At 46.0% G+C, this 21,738-nt stretch overlaps 1 protein-coding gene across 1 annotated transcript in view; it reads right to left on the bottom strand.

Annotated features, from left to right (window-relative positions):
• LOC140739658 (adhesion G protein-coupled receptor E3-like) overlaps window positions 1–16,168 on the bottom strand; it is an 81,942-nt gene extending 65,774 nt beyond the window's left edge. The window contains exon 1 of the mRNA XM_073068032.1: window positions 16,113–16,168. Within this exon, the coding sequence (XP_072924133.1) occupies window positions 16,113–16,152 (40 nt within the window). The 5' untranslated portion in view covers window positions 16,153–16,168. The remainder of the gene's footprint in view (window positions 1–16,112) is intronic.
• Between the last annotated feature and the right edge of the window lie 5,570 nt (window positions 16,169–21,738).

Here is a 21,738-nt window from a genome sequence, read left to right as displayed (position 1 = left end):
AGCATCCATTAGTCTCGTGAGACTATGGATTTGCACCTTGGAAGGTTTTCAGGGCGCAGGCCTGAGCAGGATTGTATGGGAGTCCGGCAGTTGTCCAAGCTGCAAGCCTTCCCCTCTCCACACCACCGATGTTGTCCAAGGGAAGGGCACTAGGACCCAAGCAGCTTGGCACTCGTGTCATCGCAGAGCAATGTGTTGTTGAGTGCCTTGCTCAAAAACACAACACACTGCCTCAGCTGAGGCTCGAACCAGTGACCTTCAGATCATTGGGTTATGCTTCCCCTGGAACTTTGGAATATAGAGTTTTGTAAAACACTTCAAAAGCTTCTTGAATTTCCCTTGGCTTATTTTTTTTATCATTTTTGTTCTTGGATCCCTAATTCTATGAATTGTATTTTCTGCTATCTTTTTTTCAGTTTCCACACCAGCATTTTCATAGACTTAGATCTACTTTCATAATGTCTCTATTTCAGAAACATTACATTTTTCCTGATTTCTTGCATAGCCGAACTATTAATTTCATTCCTAATTTTAAAAATTTCCTCTAATGTATCCAGTGCCAAATTCAAATTGCGTTTTTTCCCTAGTTCCTTCAGCCTATTTTGTAATTCCTCTAATGTTTTATACCTTATTTTTCTCTTATATGAAGATATCGCTATAATTTTCCCTCTTAAAACAGCCTTCAGAGTATCCCATATCCATTATCATTGAATTCTAAGTAAAGACCAATTTCTTTTTAAATTTGTTCCTTAAGGTAGGGATCATTGAGTAGACTTGAATTTAGTTTCCAAATAGTATTCTTTAGCTGTAGGTCAAAATCAACAGATAAATATATAGGTGCATGGACACTTACATCTATTGTCCCAATTCCACAGGTGTTTATTTTGTCTTTGTCTTTTCCAAATGTTATGAAATAGTCTATTCTTGTACATACAGAATGAGGGGGCCAGAATAATGAGTGTAATCCCTTCTGTTGGAGAAAAGGTCCCTCCATATATCAACTAGACCAACATCCTCAGAAAATGTATTGACATTCTTATGTAAGGATTTTGTTTCATAGGTTTTTCTATTGGAAAAGTCTAACTTTATTATAATTGTAAATTTAAGTCTCCCCCACATATCAGGAGACCTTCTGTTTCTGTTACCATAATTTTTTTATTTTCTGAAAGAAACCAATATCACTTCCTGGGGGTGCATATATATTCAATAGAGTAACTGAATTTCCATCTATATTCCCTCTTACCAGAATGTATCTGCCCTCCTTATCTCCCATTTCGAATACTTTTTCAAAATTTAGCCTACTTGAGATAAGAATAGCAACTCCTCTCCTACGTCCTGATTTATATGAGGAGAAAAACAAATTAGTGAAGCCCATTCTCTTTTTTCCATGCTCATTATCACTTAAGTGAGTTTCCTGTAAATATACTATATGGGCTTGTTCTTTTTTCATTTTGGATAGAATTCTACTAAGTTTGATTGGATTTAACAGCCTATTGACATTAAAAGAAATGAATTTTACTTTGTCCTTAGCCATGCGTATTTGTCTGTCAATTTATCATTGAAATTAGAAGAATAAAGCTTAATCAATCTACTCCCTGAACAATTAAGAATCAAGAAGTGTGAATAATAATTCAAAAAAAGGCAACGAAGGTGTGATTCTAAGGCTGAGGTCTCTAGTAGATGACCCTGGGTTGAGCTAGAGGAAACGTTTAGCTGTGGGGGATAGCCCCTCCTACCTGTGTGTTGAGGGCCCCCATTGCAGTACCCATAAAAATAAACAAATCAATATCCATTACACAGAAAAGATTTCCCTGTGTATTATATATATATATATATTCTCATTTAGGTGGGGATAAAGGAGTGAATGAATGAATAAAAAAGAATAATTGAGTAATATAAAATCCACATTATAATGAGTATTTCTCGAGATAGGTATATCACTGTCTATTTTTGCTTCTGTTTAGCTTCTGAACACATTTAACGTTAGCCAAACCTTATGGCTGTTCTGGAGGGGGTGAGGGCTGTCTTCGGAAAACTCACAGTCTCTTCCTGATATACTTCTCTCGCCTTCCTGCCATCCCCTGCTTTCTCGATTCTCTCACTATTTCCCAAGCAGAGCGGGATAACTGCTCAGCCAGATGTTCCCTCGGTTTGATCCCAGTGACGGGCAACCCTCTGGCCTTCATGTCTGTAGTCGCCTCTTCCACTGTCTGGTATAATTGGGTACCATCGTCATAAAACACCCTCAGTTTAGCAGGGTACGGAGTTTGGAATCTAATCTTTCCTTGCTTTAATACTTGCTTTACTTCAGAGTATTCTTTATGTTTCTGCTGGGGAGGTGATCTTGATCGAAATATATTAATTTTGCATCCAAAAACATCCCCTTCTTATCCCAGACCTTCATAGAATCTCCGCCTTGGGATTGTATCGAAGGAATCTAATTACTATTGAGCATAGCTTATCTTCTCTGTCTCCAGTAGGCCTCGGGGCGAGCACATGATGCACCCTCTCAATTTCAAGCTCCATAGTCGAAGGAATTTCTAGCGCGTCTCACAGCAACTTTCGTACAAACTCCATTATAGACAAACCCTCCGCTCCTTTGGGAACATTTATTATATCCTGATATTTTTCCGTTGTGATCTTCCTGCCAGGTCAATCAGTTTACTTACTTGTTGACTTAATATTTTTATTGTCTTACTTAGTATCCATTCCACGTTTTGCACGAGAACTTCCATCTTCTCAATTTGTGTCTCTGCCACCGCTATTTTTTGATTGACATTGTCAAGCTCTGGCTTGATATCATTTAGTTGTTGTTTTATATCTTTTTGGAACTCCCATATCTCTTCCAGAATTTTGATCATATTTGCCACTTCGCCTGAACGAGGCCCATCGTCAGCCTCGCTACCACGCGGTCGGGTAGGAGAGCCGCTCGCTGCACCCCGCTCGGCCGCAGGCTCCACAGTGATGCTTTTTTATCTCCATTCTTTTTCCCCATTCTTGTCCCCCTTATCAATTCAGATATTTTTGAAAGATCTTATATTTGATGGATTAACGGGGCAAAATACAGACATCCCACCCTGCAAAAACTCATTTCAGGGAGGTAGCACCATCAATTTGCGGGAGAGAGGTGGGATGACTGCAATAGAGAAGCTCCTTAGCAGTGAGCCAGCTAGTTTAAATAACGTTAGCTATGCTAACGAACGAATGACACCTGTTAAACTCACCTCAACAGTCATTTAACCCACCACGGGCAATAGAAAAGTCACTGTTGCAAACGGTGCAGCGAGCAACACTGTCATTATTTTTTACCTCTATTAGGCAGCTTTAGTGTAGTCTGGGGTGAAGTACCTTTCATATTTTCTTTCTATGGAACACTCTGCCATGGTGCTCTCTCTCTCTCTCTCGCACTCTCGCGCTCTCTCTCCTCTCTCGCTCTCTCTCTCTCTCTCTCTCTCGCTCTCACGCGTTCTCTCTCTCCTCTCTCGCTCTCTCTCTCTCGCTCGCTCTCACGCGCTCTCTCTCGCAATCTCGCGCTCTCTCTCGCTCTCTCTCGCTCTCTCGCGCTCTCTCTCTCACGCGCTCTCTCGCACTCTCGCTCTCTCTCTCTCTCTCTCTCTCTCTCGCTCTCACGCGTTCTCTCTCTCCTCTCTCGCTCTCTCCTCTCTCGCTCTCACGCGCTCTCTCTCGCACTCTCGCGCTCTCTCTCTCACTCTCTCTCGCTCTCTCTCTCGCTCTCACGCGCGCTCTCTCTCTCCTCTCTCGCTCTCGCTCTTGTGCTCTCTCTCGCTCTCACGCGCTCTCTCTCTCTCTCGCTCTCGCTCTCTCTCTCTCTCTCTCGCTCTCACGCGCTCTCTCTCTCCTCTCTCGCTCTCTCTCTCTCTCTCGCTCTCACGCGCTCTCTCTCTCTCGCTCTCGCTCTCACTCTCTCTCTCTCTCGCTCTCACGCGCTCTCTCGCACTCTTGCGCTCTCTCTCTCCTCTCTCGCTCTCTCTCTCTCGCTCTCACGCGCTCCCTCGCACTCTCTCTCGCTCTCACGCGCTCTCTCTCTCGCTCTCTCTCGCTCTCTTTCTCTCGCTCTCACGCGCTCTCTCTCTCTCTCTCGCTCACACGCGCTTTCGCTCTCTCGCTCTCGCTCTCTCTCTCGCTCTCACGCGCTCTCTCTCTCTCTCTCGCTCACACGCGCTTTCGCTCTCTCGCTCTCGCTCTCTCTCTCGCTCTCACGCGCTCTCTCTCTCTCGCTCACACGCGCTTTCGCTCTCTCTCGCTCTCGCTCTCTCTCTCTCTCACTCTCACGCGCTCTCTCTCTCTCTCTCGCTCTCTCTCTCACTCTCGCTCTCTCTCTCTCTCTCCCTCGTTCTCTCTCTCGCTCTCTCTCTCTCTCTCATTTGCTCTCTCTCGCTCTCACGCGCTCCCTCTCGCTCTCTCTCTCTCTTGCACTCTCTCTCGCTCTTGCGCTCTCTCGCTCTCACACGCTCTCTCTCACACTCTCTCTCTCTCTCCCTCTCACTTGCTCTCTCTCGCTCTCCTCTCTCTCTCTCGCTCGCGCTCTCTCTCTCTCTCTCTCACGCGCTCTCTCTCGCTCTCACGCGCTCTCTCGCTCTCGCTCTCTCTCTCTCTCACGCGCTCTCTCTCGCTCTCACGCGCTCTCTCGCACTCTCGCGCTCTCTCTCTCCTCTCTCGCTCTCTCTCTCTCGCTCTCACGTGCTCTCTCTCGCTCTCACGCGCTCTCTCTCGCTCTCAAACGCTCTCTCTCTCTCGCTCTCACGCGCTCTCGCTCTCTCTCTCGCTCTCTCTCTCGCTCTCACGTGCTCTCTCTCTCGCTCTCTCTCGCTCTCACGCACGCTGTCTCTCCTCTCTCGCTCTCTCTCTCGCTCTCTCTCTCTCTCTCTCGCTCTCACGCACTCTCTCTCTCCTCTCTCGCTCTCTCTCTCTCACGCGCTCTCTCTCTCGCTCTCTCTCGCTCTCTCTCCCCTCTCTCGCTCTCGCTCACTCTCGCTCTCTCTCTCGCTCTCGCTCTCTCTCTCTCACGCGCTCTCTCTCTCTTGCTCTCATGCGCTCTCTCTCCTCTCTCGCTCTCGCTCGCTCTCTCACTCTCGCTCTCTCTCTCTCTCTCCCTCGTTCTCTCTCTCACTCTCTCTCTCTCTCTCATTTGCTCTCTCTCGCTCTCACGCGCTCCCTCTCGCTCTCTCTCTCTCTCTCTTGCACTCTCTCTCGCTCTCGCTCTTGCGCTCTCTCGCTCTCACACGCTCTCTCTCACACTCTCTCTCTCTCTCCCTCTCACTTGCTCTCTCTCGCTCTCCTCTCTCTCTCTCTCTCGCTCTCGCTCTCTCTCTCTCTCTCTCACGCGCTCTCTCTCGCTCTCACGCGCTCTCTCGCTCTCGCTCTCTCTCTCTCACGCGCTCTCTCTCTCTCGCTCTCACGCGCTCTCTCGCACTCTCGCGCTCTCTCTCTCCTCTCTCGCTCTCTCTCTCTCGCTCTCACGTGCTCTCTCTCGCTCTCACGCGCTCTCTCTCGCTCTCAAACGCTCTCTCTCTCTCGCTCTCACGCGCTCTCGCTCTCTCTCTCGCTCTCTCTCTCTCTCTCGCTCTCACGTGCTCTCTCTCTCGCTCTCTCTCTCGCTCTCACGCACGCTGTCTCTCCTCTCTCGCTCTCTCTCTCGCTCTCTCTCTCTCTCTCTCTCGCTCTCACGTGCTCTCTCTCCTCTCTCGCTCTCGCTCTCACGCACTCTCTCTCTCTCCTCTCTCGCTCTCTCTCTCTCACGTGCTCTCTCTCTCGCTCTCTCTCGCTCTCTCTCTCCTCTCTCGCTCTCGCTCACTCTCGCTCTCTCTCTCGCTCTCGCTCTCTCTCTCTCACGCGCTCTCTCTCTCTCGCTCTCACGCGCTCTCTCTCTCTTGCTCTCATGCGCTCTCTCTCTCCTCTCTCGCTCTCGCTCGCTCTCTCTCTCTCGCTCTCTCTCTCCTCTCTCTTCTCTCTCTCTCTCCTCTCTCTTCTCTCTCTCTCTCTCTTGCTCCCACGCGCTCTCTCTCCTCTCTCGCTCTCTCTCTCTCTCTCTCCTCTCTCTCCTCTCTCGCTCGCTCTCTCTTGCTCTCTCTCTCCTCTCTCTTCTCTCTCTCTCTCTCGCTCCCATGCGCTCTCTCTCCTCTCTCTCTCTCCCTCTCTCTCTCTTTCTTCTCTCTCTCGCTCACTTTCTCTCTCTCTCTCCCTCTCGCGCGCGCGCTTTCTCGCTCAAAAAATCAATTTCCGGGATATTGTATATAATTTGTGGGCGTCAGGGAGCCGGAACTTCCGGGAGAGGTGGGATGTCTGAAAACAGCATTTCTCTGAGGAACTATTGACATAAGCTGCCATTCTGGACGATGACGTCACCGGAACCGCTTGTTTATATTCTTTTATAATAGCTTTCCATAGCTCTTAAGAAAGCCTTGAGTATCCTACAGAATGGGAGGTGAAACCCCTCCATTATCATTGAATTCTAAGTAAATACCAATTTCTTTTTTAATTTGTTCCTTAAAATAGGGATCATTGAGTAGACTTGAATTTAGTGGTCTCCCAAGGTATGTGGGGTTTCACTGTTAACAGGAGGCCACACCAGGAACACTGCATACAGGAGATGACCCCCGCAGACTCACAGAAATGTTGCCACACCTGGAAGGACTGTTTGGGGCTCTGAATGGTAGTGAGGGAGGAGGTGTAGGGACAGGTGTGACACTGTTCCGCTTGCAAGGATAAGTGCCAGGAGGGAGATCAGTGGGAAAGGGCGAGTGGACAAGGGAGTCACGTAGGGAGCAATCCTGCAGATAGCGGAAAGTGGGAAGAGGGAAAGACGTGCTTGTTGGCGGGATCCCGTTGGAGATGGCAGAACTTACGAAGAATTACGTACTGGACGTGGAGGCTAGTGGGCTGGTAAGAGAGGGTAAGAGGAATCCTATCCCTGGTGTGGCGTCAGGGTAAGGGCAGATGTGTGCAAAATAGAAGAAATGTGGGTGTGGGCAGCATTGATTGTGGAGGAAGGGAAGCACCTTTCTTTGAAGAAGGGGGACATTTCAGTTGCTCTGGAATGTGGCAGGAGTGGAGTAACGGAGAAGAGAATGGCAGCTTTACAAGTGACAGTATGGGAAGAGGTACAGTCCAGACAGCTATGAGAGTCAATTGGACAGAGAGGTCGAGAAAGGGGTGTTGGAAATGGACCAAGTGAATTTGAGGGCAGGGTGGAAGCTGGAGGCAAAGTTGATAAAATCGATGAGCTCAGCATGGGTACAAGATGATCAATAATGCAGTTATCGATATAGAGTAGGAAGATTTGGGGAGTGATGCAGGTGTAGGGTTTGAACATGGACTGTTCCACGTAGCTAATGAAAAGGCAGGCATAGCTGGGACACATATGACTGCCCATGGCTACACCTTTGGTTTGAAGGAAGTGGGATTAGCTGATGGAAAAATGATTGAGGAAGAGAGTAGTGGTTGAGAGAAATTTGTTGGGTCTGTTGTCCAGAAAGGAGAGCTTTAACATCCTTCTGATGAGTGATGGATGATTATAGGGACTGGACACTCATAGTGTAAATGAGACCATCGGGGCCAGGGAACATAAAGTCATTGAAATGATCAACAGTGTATGAGGTGTCACAGACTTAGGATGAAAGGGACTGGACCAGGGGGATAAAAAAGTTGAGGTGTGCAGACACAAGTTCAGTGGGACAGGAACAGGCAGAAACAATGGGTCTACCTGGACAGTCATGTTTCTGGACTTTGGGAAGGAGGTAGAAATGGGAGGTGCGGAGTAAGGGAACTCTCAGGCTGGTGACAGTGGGTCAGGGATCCTCAGAGTCAATAATGGCGCACGAGACAATGGCCTGGTGCTCCTTAGTGGGGTCCTACTCAAGGAGTGAGTAAGAAGATTGCAGACAGGAGAGTCCTTGCCAAAGAAGTAAGGGTGGAGGCGGGGGCGTGGGAAGAAGAGTTTGCCCTCATAGCGGGTGCAGAAGGACAAAGATGGGATTCTTATGGAGGACAAAACGTTCTGCCCCGGGTGGGGTGTGGGAGGAGGGTAGAGGGAATTGAGAAGACCCGGCGTGGATGAGAGCTGGGATCAGAGGAGGGAAGAGGTTTGGTAGTGTTTGAGGAAAGAGGAGGGTTGGGGTGTTCAGTGATCAACTCATGGTCCCAACTCACTGAAAGTAAGCCACCAGTAAATGTCTCTAGCAGTAAGGAGAAGACAGGCATTTCTACGGGAGTGGGAGGAAGACGGAAGCTCTGTGGATACAAGCGCTGACGGTGGGGCCTGAAAGAGAAGGGGTTGGAATGGTGGTGGGTGGGGTGGGACAAGGAAAGTCCTGGCCTGGATGTACTGGCGGTTACTGTGCAGGCTGGAGTTGGAATGAGAGGCTGGAAGTCTCTGGGGTCGTTGGAACCACACTTTTTCTGACAAACAATTATAACAAGTAATAGTTTGTAACTTTCCTGTGGACTTGGAGGCAATTCGATGCGGCAGAACGGAGGCGAGGTGGCGGATCTGTCACCGAGAGTGTGGAGAAGTGTTAAAGGCTGGGCAGAGGCCGAATCGAAGCCGCGGGGTCCAGGCCCCAGAGCGTTGAACACGACATGCAGATGGAAGTTTACAAGCTGAATCGAGACGGCAGGGCCAGTGTATCCAGGTGGCAGAACCCGTTGTTCGGATGGAGAGGTAAGTACCGGGCCAGATTGAAAAGGTCAGGGTCTCGAGGCTTGGGGTGAAGTATGAGCTGGTTCTGATTGCTGCTCCACGTTTACTCGGCTCTGCACTGAACTGTGGGACTTTACCATTTCAACGCTATTTGCGGCTGCTGTCTGCATGATGTTTTGTTTTTCATTGCACGTTGGGTACTCAACTCGACCGTCTTTTTTATGGATTATACTTTTATTTTTTATGGGCATGATGTGGTGTTGGACAGTCTTTTTATTTATATATGTGTGGTTTGTTCTTGGGTTTCTTTGTTTCGTGGCTGCCTGTTGGGAGATAAATCTCAAAGTTCTATATGTGTACATACTTTGATAATAAATGTACTTTGAACTTTGAACCACCACCCCGGCAGCACATTCCAGTTGCCCAACAATTGTTAGATTCAGAAAAATACTCATTCCCGACATTTAATCAAGGTTCAACTGGATTTTGGCACAGAAGCTCCAACTAAATTAGGACAAGGATTTGATCATCCACTCAGTGTCACAAAGCAAATGTAGAGAGACAGGGCAGGAGAGGGTTAAACACAATTTAAATATCTCTCTATACCAGGAGTTCACAACCTGGGGTCCATAGACCCCTCAGTAAATGGTGAGGCTCCATGGCATAAAAAAGGGTCTGGAACCCCTGCTCAACACTATCCCATCAAATACTTCCAGAGCAGTGACTACATGGAGTAAATACAGAGTAACACTGCCTCTGTGTTGTCCCATCAAACATATCCTGAGCAGGGATATCATGGGTTAAATACATGGTAAATCTCCCTCTGCAGTGTGCCACAAACACATCTGAGGCAGAGACATCATGGGGTAAGTACAGAATGGATCTCCCTTCACATTGGACCACGAGACATAGGAGCAGAATTTGGCCATCCAGGTCATTGAGTCTGCTCCACCATTCCATCATGGCTGAATCTGGAATCCACTCAACTCCATACAACTGCCTTCTTGCCATATCATTTGATGTCCTGACCTATCAGAAAACTATCAACTTCCGCCTTAAATATACCCACAGACTAGGTGTCAGATTCACCACTCATTGGCTAAAAAATTCCTTCTTACCTCTGTTTTAAAAGGTTGCCCCTCAATCTTGAGGCTGTGTCCACTCGTTCTGGACTCCCCCACTATTGGAAACATCCTCTCCGCATCCACCTTATCTAGTCCTTTCAACGCTCAGTAGGTTTCAATGAGATCCCTTCTTATTCTTCTAAATTCTAGTGAGTACAGGCCCAAAGCTGCCAGAAGCTCCTCATATGTTAACCCCTTCATTCCTGGAATTATCCCCGTGAAGCTCCTCTGGTCTCTCTCCAATGACAACACACCCTTTGTGAGATATGGGGCCCAAAACTGTTGATAATACTCCAAGGGCAGCCTGACTAGTGTCATTAAGCATCAGCATTATCTCCTTGCTTTTATATTCTATTACCCTTGAAATAATTAGAATCAGTATCGGGTTTATTATCACCGGCATGTGTCGTTAAATTTGTTAACTTAGCAGCAGCAGTTCAATGCAATACATAATATAGAAGGAATACAATAATAAATAAATAAGTAAACCAATTACAGTATACGTATATTGGATAGATTAAAAATTGTGCAAAAACCATAAATAATATATATTTAAAAAGTGAAGTAGTGTTCATGGGTTCATTGTCCATTTAGGAATCGGATGGCAAAGGTGAAGAAGTTGTTTCTGAGTCACTGAGTATGTGCCTTCAGGCTTCTGTACCTCCTAACTGATAGTGCCCTGGGTGCTGGAGGTCCTTAATAATGGACGCTGCTTTTCTGAGACACTGCTCCTTGGAGAGGTCCTGGGTACTTTGTAGGCTAGTACCTAAAATGGAGCCGACTAAATTTACAACCCTCTGCAGCTTCTTTCAGTCCTGTGCAGTAACCCTCCCATACCAGACAGTGATGCAGCCTGTCAGAATGCTCTCCATGGTGCAACTATAGGGGTTTTTGAGTGTATTTGTTGACATACCAAATCTCTTCAAACTCTTAATGAAGTATAGTTACTGTCTTGCCTTTTTTATAACTGCATCAATATGTTGGGACCAGGTTAGGTCATCAGAGATCTTGATACTCAGGAACTTGAAACTGCTCACTCTGTCCACTTGTGATCCCTCTATGTGGATTGTGTATTCCTTCATCTTACCCTTCGTGAAGTCCACAATCATATTTTTAGTCTTGCTGACGTTGAGTGCAAAGTTGTTGCTGTGACACTACTCCACTAGATGGCATATCTTGCTCCTGTATGCCCTCTTGTCTCCACCTGAGATTCTACCAACAATGGCTGTATCATCAGCAAATTTATACATGGTATTTGAGCTATGCTTAGCCACACAGTCATGGGTATAAAGAGAGTAGCGGAGTGGGCTAAGCACACACTCCTGAGGTGCACAAGTGATGATTGTCAACAAGGAGGAGATATTATTACCAATCCACACAGATTGTGGTCTTCTGGTTAAGAAGTCAAGGATCCAGTTGCAGGGGGAGGTACAGAGGCCCAGGTTCTGTAACTTTGGAATTACAGAACAACTTCTATCCTGCGCTTGTGAACTATTCCCAGAAATTTCAGCCATCTCTGTTCTGCCGTCATTCCCACCAGTATCCTCCTTCAATCCTGGCCAAGCTCCTTTCTCATTCCTCTCTAATTCCCTTTATTCCATTGCGATAGTGATACATGTGACTTATGCTTCTCCCTTTCAAATTGCTGCATTAATTCAATTATATTATGATCCCTGCCTCCTAAGTGTTCCTTTACATTAAGCTCCCTAATAGGACCTGGGTTATTACACAATACCCAATCTAAGATCGCCTTTCCCAAGTAGCCTCAAGCAGAAACTGCTCTAAAAAGCCATCTCATATGCCTTCAACAAATTCCCTCCCAATCCGACAACAATCAGATTTTCCCAATCCCCTCGCATATAGAAGTTCCCCATTACTATTGTGTCATTACCCTTATTACTTGACTTTTCTAGCTCCCTTTGCAATCTCAACCCCACATCTTGCCTACTATTTGGAGATATATATATGATTCCCATTTTTTTAAATCCCTGCAGCTTCTTAACTCCACTCACAGAGATTCAACATTCTCTGACCCTGTATCACTTCTTTCAAAAGATGTAATTCCATCTCCAACAACAGAGCTACACGACTGCCTGTGCTGTCCTGCCTGTCCTTTCGATACAAAGTTTATCTTTGATGTTAAGCTCTCAACTATTGTTTTCTTTCAAACACAACTCAGAAACCAATCACTAATGATCCCATCAAATATATCGTGGGCAGAGACAACATGAGTTATGTACAGAGTATTGACAGACAGACAGACATACTTTATTAATCCTGAGGGAAATTGGGTTTTATTACAGATGCACCAAGAATAGTGAAGAAATATGGCAATATAAAACCATAAATAAATAATTAAATAATAAATAGTTAATCATGCCAAGTGGGAATAAGTCCAACTCCAGCCTATTGGCTCAGGGTGTCTGACACTCCGAGGGAGGAGTTGTAAAGTTTGATGGCCACAGGTAGGAATGACTTCCTATGTCGCTCAGTGTTACATCTCGGTGGAATGAGTCTCTGGCTGAATGTACTCCTGTGCCTAACCAGTACATTATGGAGTGGATGGGAGACATTGTCCAAGATGGCATGCAACTTGGACAGCATCCTCTTTTCAGACACCACCATCAGAGAGTCCAGTTCCACCCCCACAACATCACTGGCCTTACAAATGAGTTTGTTGATTCTGTTGGTGTTTGCTACCCTCAGCCTGCTGCCCCAGCACACAACAGCAAACATGATAGCACTGGCCACCACAGACTCGTAGAACATCCTCAGCGTCGTCCGGCGGATGTTAAATCTACCTCTATGACATCCAATCAAGTACATATGAAGGGCAGATCAGAGACAGATGTGTGGGTTGTAATTCCTGGCTCAAGCTGTGAAGGAGTCTGTCCTGGGATGGGTACCAGGGTTTGGAGAGTCCACTGACAGACCTGCAGCTGATAATGCACTAAGACTCATTTGCAAGGTCCCAGATACTTTGAAATGTGGCTCACACTTCTAACTGGTGGGGAAATGGTGGAGGCTTCATCACCAGATCATGAAGATATGATCGATGACAGCTCCTCCTGCCCATAGAAACATAGAAGATAAGATGAGACCATTCAACCCTCCAAGCCTCTGCTATCAGTGTGATAATTATGGATGGTGCTCCATTTCTGAACATTTTCCTGCCCTGTCCCCAGTCAAGGATCCAGAGAGAATAGGAGACTTGGCCTGTACCTTTAACAGAATCTATTCTCACCTGATTAATCCAGCAGGGTTTGTGGGATGACAGTCCAAATATTGGCTCACATACTCCCTAACATTGGTGGAACTGACCATTGTCCTACATGGGCTCTCAATAAGTCAGTCTCCAGGGCAGGACAGGATGAACTGAGATCCTTGGGGCTTTCGGGAAGCAAGCACTTGGGTAAACCAGGTGACTGGGTGGATGTCCCTCTCGTGACACTGGATGGTCATTGCCATGTTAGTGACTTGTGTGACAGCCAGAAGCCATTCAGCCCATCTATTCCATACCAGCTCCAGCAGAGCAATCCCATCTGTCCTGTTTCCCTTCTTATTTCTCTGTTTTCTGGCAACATTCTCCCTCAGATTCCCATTAATTCCCCTTTAGCTATTTCACTCTTTACCTACTCTACGAGGTACTTTCCAGTGAGAATTAACCCTGCATATCCTTGGGATGTGAGAGGCAACTGGAACACCCAGAGGAACCTTGTGTTCACAGGAAGAACGTGCAAAGTCCACAGACAGTACCTGAGATCAAGACTAAACCTTGGTCCGCTGACTCTCACTTCCTCAGAAGCTCGAGTCTAGTCACCTCCCTCACCTCCGATTGCAGCATCTTTGCCCAGTGAACATTCACCCACTGGACCATGCACTGGCCCATGCGATCTATCCTGAACAAAACCGTGAATTCATGGCTGGTCCTTTTAGGGTGATGTCCGTTTAATCTGAAATCTGGTCCAACAACTTCAGAGGGTTGGTCCACTGATCTCCGCTCCTTCTTCAATCAGGAGAAGATGCCCAAAGGGCTGGGAAATGAATACCCTTACTGGACTCTGGGCACATTAAATTGACCCAGGACCTACTTCTGCACACAGCCGCAGAACAGGCTCCTCAGTATTCTGCTGAACTAATTAAACTAGCATTTAAATCATCTCTTCCTTTCTGCCAACACAATATCCAAATCCCTCTCTGTTTATTCATGTGCCTACCATATTACAGGCACCACCTACTTTGTGTTAAAAGCTTGCCCCACATAACTTCTTTCAACTCCTCCCCATCCCCCAGCCACACACATTAAATACATTAACAGCACACCCTCCAGTATCAGACATTTCAACCCTGGAGAAACATACCAGCTCCCTGCTCTATCTATCCCCTTCTAACCTTACGAACTTCTATCAGGCCTTCGTTCAGCCTCTCCTACTCCAAAGAAAATAACCAAAGTTTGTGCAACCTCTCCCTACCGTGCATTCCCTCCTTTTAAGGCAGCACCATGGCAAATCTCTTCTGCACCTTCTACAAAGCCTCATATCAGTCCCAGACTAGAGCGACCAGAACTGAATGCAATACTCCAGTTGCAGCCTAACCAGAACTTTATAAAGCTGGTAAACTGATCAGTTGATTTATTAATGCCACATTAACTGAGCTCCAACAAAAAACTTTATTATGCACATCATTCCTACAGATAATTTCATTACAACAGTGCATTGAGGTAGTAGGAGGAAAAACAATAACAGATTGCAGAATTAAGTGTTACAGTTACAAAGAGACTGCAGGCAGACAAGAGAGTGCAAGGTCAAATTAGGTTGATTGTCATATCAAGACTCCATGTTATCATTGGGTAATATAATTTCCTTAATCTTAAACTCAATTCCTCAAAGACAAGGCAAGCATACCAATTGCCTTCTTTATCACCCCATTAAACTCTGCATTCACTTTCAGGGTACAATAGATTTGGATCCCAAGTGCAATGCTTCATACTTGGCTGCATTAAACTGCACCTGAAATCATCCTGTCCATATCTGCAACTCTTCAATAGTTTGTTGCCTTTTGCACATTGGTTATTTGTCTATCTTGTTTTGTGTGTTTCTTTGTATTCACTGTTAATGCCCATAAGAAAATGAATCTCAGGATTGTATATGGTGAGATATATGTACATTGATAATAAATTTACTTTGGATTTGAACTTTGAACATTGATTTATATTTTGCTGTATCGTTTGGCAATCACTATCCCGTCCATGTTTTCACTAAAGTCAGTTCTATGAGGCACAAACAACTGAGCTCCAAGCATTGATCCCTGTGGAATACCACTGGTCACAGACCTCCAGTCAGAATAACACCCCTCTACCACTACTTTCTGTCTTCTATAATTAAGTCAACTTTGAATCCAATTTACAAACTCTTTATCAATCCCGTGTGCCTTAATCTTCTGGATCAGCCTACGTAGAACATAGAAATCTCCAGCACATTACAGGCTTTTTGGCCCACAATGTAGTGCTGACTATGTAACCTACTCCAGAAACTCCCTAGAAAATCCTTACCACATGGACCCCTATTTCCTAAGCTCCATGTACCTATCTAAGAGTCTCTTAAACGACCCTATTGTATCCACCTCTACCACCATCACTAGCGGTGCATTCCATGCACCCACCACTCTCTGTGTGAAGAACTAGCCTCTGACATACCCCTGTACCTACTTCTAAGCACCTTAAAACTATGCCCCCCACGTTAGCCATCTCAGCCCTGGAAAAAAAAGCCTCTGGCGATCTACGCGATCAATACCTCTCATCATCTTATACACCTCTATCAGGTCACCTCTCAACCTCTGTTGCTCCAAAGATGGACAAACAACCAACGTGCAAAAGAAAAAAAGCTCTGCAAATACAAAACAATAAACAAACAAACAAACAAACAAATAAATAAATATATTGAGAAAATGAGTTCTTCTTATTACTCTGGTGCTTTTTATCTCTAACTGACGACATGTCATTAGCTGTCTCAACTTTAGCACTCCTCTCTCTTATTTGAACCTCATGCAATTTGAGCATACTGCCCTCCACTCTCTCCACCCTAATCACAACTTTTCCATCAAACCTGCTGAAAAAAGTGGGTACTATTGTAGAATTAGAAATGGAAAAGAGTGGACAAGGAACAGAAATAGGATGAGGAAAGTTAAGGGAGAAGGGGAAGAAGAGGAGAGGGAGACAGGAGGGAAAGGGGAAATAGAAGTGAGAGACAGTAGAGAGAAAAGTGAAATAGAGGGAAGGGAAAAGAGTGGACCAGGGATAAAACGAGAAATATTCCAGAATTAACACTTACCCAGAAGAGGCAGGCAGCTACTCAAGTTGCCGAGACCCATTCTCTGCACACCTCGCCCTTTCTAATGTCAGCTGTCACTGTGAGCTCTGGGTTTTATACTCTGTATAATCTCACCATCATACTGACTTATCAATAGAGAAAGAAATGAAACTCCCTTCCTGAAAACATTTAAAGGCAATAGTCCTGATGAAAGTCTCAGCACGCAATGTCATCTCATTATTCCCCTACATAGATGCTGCCTGACCTGCTGAGTTCCTTATGCCTTTTCTGTGTGTTGGACTGGATTTTCAACATCTGCAGAAGCTCTTGTGTAAAACTGAAAAGACTCATATTTGTTGGGCATCATGAGGTTGTGTCCCAACTATCATTTCAATAAGGGGCCAAATGTCTTTGGTGACAGACCAAATCTCCTCAAACTCCAATGAATATAGCCACTGTCCTTCCTTCTTTGTAGCTGCATTGGTATGTTGGGTCCAGGACAGATCCTCAGAGACATTGACACCCAGGAACTTTAAATTATTCACTCTTCCCATTTCTGATCCCTCAATGACAACTTGTGTGTGTTCCCTCATCTTACCCTTTCTCAAGTCCACAATCAGCTCTTTGGTCTTACTGACATTGAGTGCAAGGTTGCTGCTGTGACACCACTCGTTGCTGATAAATCTTACTCCTTGTCTTCTTGTCACCATCTGAAATTCTGTCAACAATAGTTCTATCGTCAGCACATTCACAGCTGGTATTTGAGGTATGCCCAGCTACACAGTCATGGGTGTAGTGAGAGTAGACCAGTGGGCTAAGCATTCATCCCTGAGGTGTGCCAGTGCTGATTGTCAGCGAGTTGGAGATGTTATTTCCAATCTCAACAGATCGTGATCTTCCAGTTAGGAAGCTGAGGATCTAATTGCAGAGGGAGATACAGAGGCTCGGGATCTGGAGATTTTCAATCAGAACTGTGGGAATGATTGTGTTAAGTGCTGAGCTGTAGTCAATAAAGAGCATCCTGACACAGGTATTTGTATTGTCCAGTAAGTGCAAGGCTGCATGAGGAGCCAATAAGATTGCAACTGCCGTAGACCTATTGTGACGATAGGCAAATTGCTCTAGGTCCAGATTCTTGCTGAGATAGGAGTTAATTGTAGTCATAACTAACCACTCAAAGCACTTCATCACCATACATGTGAGTGCTTCTGCACGATAGTCATTAAGGCAGCTCACCTGCTTTTCTTGGCCACCGGTATTATTGCTGCCCTTTTGAAGCAGGTAGAAACTCCCACTGTAGTAACGAAGGATTGAAAACCCCTCCCAATCAGTCCAAGATCCTTCATCAGGTCTGGAAATGAAGGGGGAAGAAGCCAGGATAAGGAGATGGGGGAGGGGAGGAGTACAAGCTGTCAGGTGATAGGTGAGACCAGGTGAAGGGGGGAAAGGTGAGTTTGTGGGGGAGGAGTGATATTGGAGGAGGTAAAGAACTGGTAAAGGTAAAACCATGGAAGAAAGGGAAGAGGGAGTGGAACCAAAAGGGAGTGATGAGTAGGTGAGGAGAAAGGTCAGGAGGGTAACCAGAATGGAAAAATAGAGAAGGAGGGAGGAGAAGCAAGAAGAGGGAGAAAGATAACTTCCTGTATAACTTCTATGAAGGTTCCCAGTCATCCAGGTCATTGTATATCAAATGTAGTAAATCAAGGCAACTGGACTTGTTGTGTTGTCTTGAAGACGTTTCACCACTCATCCGAGGGGCTTCTTCAGTTCTAATCCATGATGGGTAGTTTTCCGGCTTATAAACTCTGTGATTTGTTAGGACTGCATTGTAAGTAACTGATAGGTGGTGTTGTACCTCACCCTGTCTGTTCAGGGATGGGTTTTCCAGTTTGACAACGATCTGTGCCGTTTGCAATCCATTGGATAGAATATACAATGTTGCTCTGTTTAGGCTTGGGTGTAGGATCCTCAGTGTGGAAACACAGGGATTTTGTGCTTTTTGAAATAAACAGATCGATATTGTATAGGCTATCCCAATGCAATGAGAACTGCTCAGATCTGCATATTGGTGAGGCAAAACAACCACCACAAACAGATGGCCCAACATAGGAAGTCTCGACTTCAGGTCAAGACTCAGCTGTATATCTACACCTAAAGGACAAGGGACACTCCTTCAATGATAACAATGTGCACGTTTTGTACAGGGAGGACAGGTGGTTTGTAAGAGGTGTTAAAGAAGCCGTCTTCGTCAAATTGGAAAACCCATCGCTGAACAGAGACAGTGGGGTATGACACCACCTATAAGTTACCTACAATGCAGTCCTAATACCACCCCTAATCCACCCCCCGCGCCTCTACAAAAGTTCACATCTCTATTCATTTAAATAACTTAGAGTTTATAAGCCAAAAAACTACCCACCATGGATGGGAATTGAAGAAACTTCTCGGATGAGTGGAGAAATATGTTATAGACAACACAGCAAGTCCAGTTGCCTTGCTTTACTACTGTTTGATAGGTAATTTCCTATAATTCCCCCTTTCCTTTCCTTTTGTACCATTCCCTCATCACCTCCCTCTAGTCCCCCATCCTCCTTCCCTTTCTTCCAAGGTCCACTGTCCTCTCCAATCAGATTCCTTCATCTTCTCAGCCCTTTACCTCTTCCACCTATTCCCCCACCTATCTTCATACTACTCACCTACTCACCTTCCCCTTCACCTGGTCTCACCTATCACCTGCCAGCTTTTTTCCCTTCCCCTCCCCATCTTCTGATTCTGGCGTATGCCTCTTTCCTTTACAGTGCAGAAGTGGGTCTCAACTCAAAATATCGACTGTCTATTCCCCTCCATAGATGATACGTGACCCGTTGAGTTTCAGTCGAGTTCCAGCTGCTGGAACAATTCAGACTGTGGGACGAGCCTCCAAATGGAAGTCCTGAATGAGTTTTATTTGTTTCATTTTGATTTTTTGTTATTCTCATTGGAGTTAAGAGAGGCGGGATCGTGCAGGCGTGTGACGTCGGGCAGTGAAGCGGGGAAGATTTAAAAAGGACACAGCCTTAAACAGCGGGCAGCGTCGTTTGCAGGCAGAGGGTTGAGCCGGGAGCAGAATGAAGGCTTAGGGGCTTTGGCTCAACGGGCTTGGGCGGAAACAGGCGAAGCAAGGCAGGTTTAAGTTTCAGTTTTTCCTGTTATTTGTGGAAAGGGGAAGTATGAGTGTGAGGGCAGCTTGTTGTTCTTGGTGTCAGATGTGGGAGGTCCTGGAGTCTCCTAGCCTCCCGGACGTCCACATCTGCGCCAGGTGCGCTGATCTGCAGCTCCTAAGGGACCGTGTTAGGGAACTGGAGCTGCAGCTCGATGACCTTCGCCTAGTCAAGGAGAGTGAGGAGGTGATAGAGAGGAGTTTCAGGCAGGTGGTCACACCAGGGCCACGGGAGGCAGACAGGTGTGTCACGGTTAGGAGGGGGAAAGGGAAGAGTCAGGTACTAGAGAGTACCCCAGTGGCTGTACCCCTTGACAGTAAGTACTCCTGTTTGTGTACTGTTGGGGGGGACAGCCTACCTGGGGGAAGCAAAAGTGGCCATGCCTCTGGCACAGAGTCCAGCCCTGTAGCTCAGAAGGGTAGGGAAAGGAAGGAAGAGGAAAGCAGTAGTAACAGGGGACTCGATAGTTAGGGGGTCAGATAGGCGATTCTGTGGACGCAATCAGGAGACCCGGATGGTAGTTTGCCTCCCTGGTGCCAGGGTCCGGTATGTTTCTGATTGCACCCAAGATATCCTGAAGTGGGAGGGTGAGGAGCCAGAGGTAATTGTACATATAGGTACCAATGACATAGGTAGGAAAAGGGTAGAGGTCCTGAAAGGAGAATATAGGGAGTTAGGAAGGCAGTTGAGAAGAAGGACCTCAAAGGTAGTAATCTCGGGATTACTGCCTGTGCCACGTGACAGTGAGAGTAAGAATGGAATGAGGTGGAGGATAAATGTGTGGCTGAGGGATTGGAGCAGGGTGCAGCAATTCAAGTTCCTGGGTCATTGGGACCTCTTTTGGGGCAGATGTGACCTGTACAAAAAGGACGGGATACACTTGAATCCTAGGGGAACCAATATCCTGGTGGAAAGGTTTAATAGAGCTGTTAGGGAGGGTTTAAACTAATTTGACAGGGGGATGGAAACCAGAATGGTGGGGCAGAGGAGAGGGAAAACAGAAATAGATCTAAGGTAGTGAGCAGTAAGGATGTCAGGAAGGACAGGCAGGTGATGGAGTAAATTTGCAGCCATTGGGATGAGTTACAGTGCAATAAAGTTGCAGTGCAATCAATGCAAAAAATACAAAATACTGGACTTAAGGTGTTATATTTAAATGCACGCAGCATAAGGAATAAAGTGGATAATCTTGTTGTAGAGTTACAGATTGGCAGGTATGATATTGTGGCCGTCACTGAGACGTGGCTAAAGGATGCAGGTCTCTGGGAGCTGAACGTCCAAGGATACACGATGTATCGGAAGGACAGGCAGGTAGGTAGAGGGGGTGGCGTGGATTTAATGGTAAGAAATTATACTAACTCATTAGAAAGAGTTGACATAGGATTGGAAGGTATAGAATCTTTATGGGTTGAGCTAAGAAATCGCAGGGGTAAAAGGACCCTGATGGCAGTTATCTACAGGGCTCCAAACAGCTGCAGTGATGTGGACTACAAATTACAACAGGAAATAGAAAAGGCTTGCCAGAAGGGCAGTGTTATGATAATTGTAGGGGATTTTAACATGCGAGTGGATTGGGAAAATCAGGTTGGCACTGGATCTCAAGAGAGAGAATTTGTAGAATGCCTACGAGATGGCTTTTTAGAACAGCTTGTTGTTGAGCCCACTAGGGGATCGGCTGTACTGGATTGGGTATTGTGTAATGAACCAGAGGTGATTAGAGAGATGGAAGTGAAGGAACCCTTAGGAGGCAGTGATCACAACATGATTAAGTTCACTGTGAAATTTGAGAAAGAGAAGTCGAAATCTGATGTGTCGGTATTTCAGTGGAGTAAAGGAAATTACAGTGGCATGAGAGAGGAACTAGCCAAGGTTGACTGGAAAGGGACACTAGCGGGAAGGATGGCAGAGCAGCAGTGGCTGGAGTTTATGCGAGAAGTGAGGAAGGTGCAAGACAGGTATATTCCAAAGAAGAAGAAATTTTTGAATAGAAAAAGGATGCAACCGTGGCTGACAAGAGCAGTCAAAGCCAAAGTAAAAGTAAAGCAGAGGGCATACTAGGAAGCAAAAAATAGTGGGAAGACAGAGGATTGGGAAGTTTTTAAAAGCTTACAAAAGGAAACTAAAAAGGTCTGTTGCAAGGACGTGGCGGTGGAATGAACCCAAGTGCTGAACACGGGCGCGGAGGCCGAGGAGGGAGACGCTGCCGTCGTAGCGAGCGTGGGATGGGTTCCAAGGGGTGTTTTACCCAGAGTCTTGGTCTTGGTAGATAATTCAGGAACAAGGTTTGACTTAGAACGGATAGTCCTAAACACCATGGAGCGAGGTTACTCGTACACGAGTCAGACAGACAGACATACTTTATTGATCCGGAGGGAAATTTGGTTTTGCTACAGTCGCACCAACCAAGAATAGTGTAGAAATATAGCAATATAAAACCATAAATAATT

The sequence above is a fragment of the Hemitrygon akajei genome, chromosome 16 (assembly GCF_048418815.1).
Source record: "Hemitrygon akajei chromosome 16, sHemAka1.3, whole genome shotgun sequence".
Classification (NCBI taxonomy): Eukaryota; Metazoa; Chordata; class Chondrichthyes; order Myliobatiformes; family Dasyatidae; genus Hemitrygon; species Hemitrygon akajei.
This window is presented reverse-complemented; position numbering and strand designations above follow the sequence as displayed.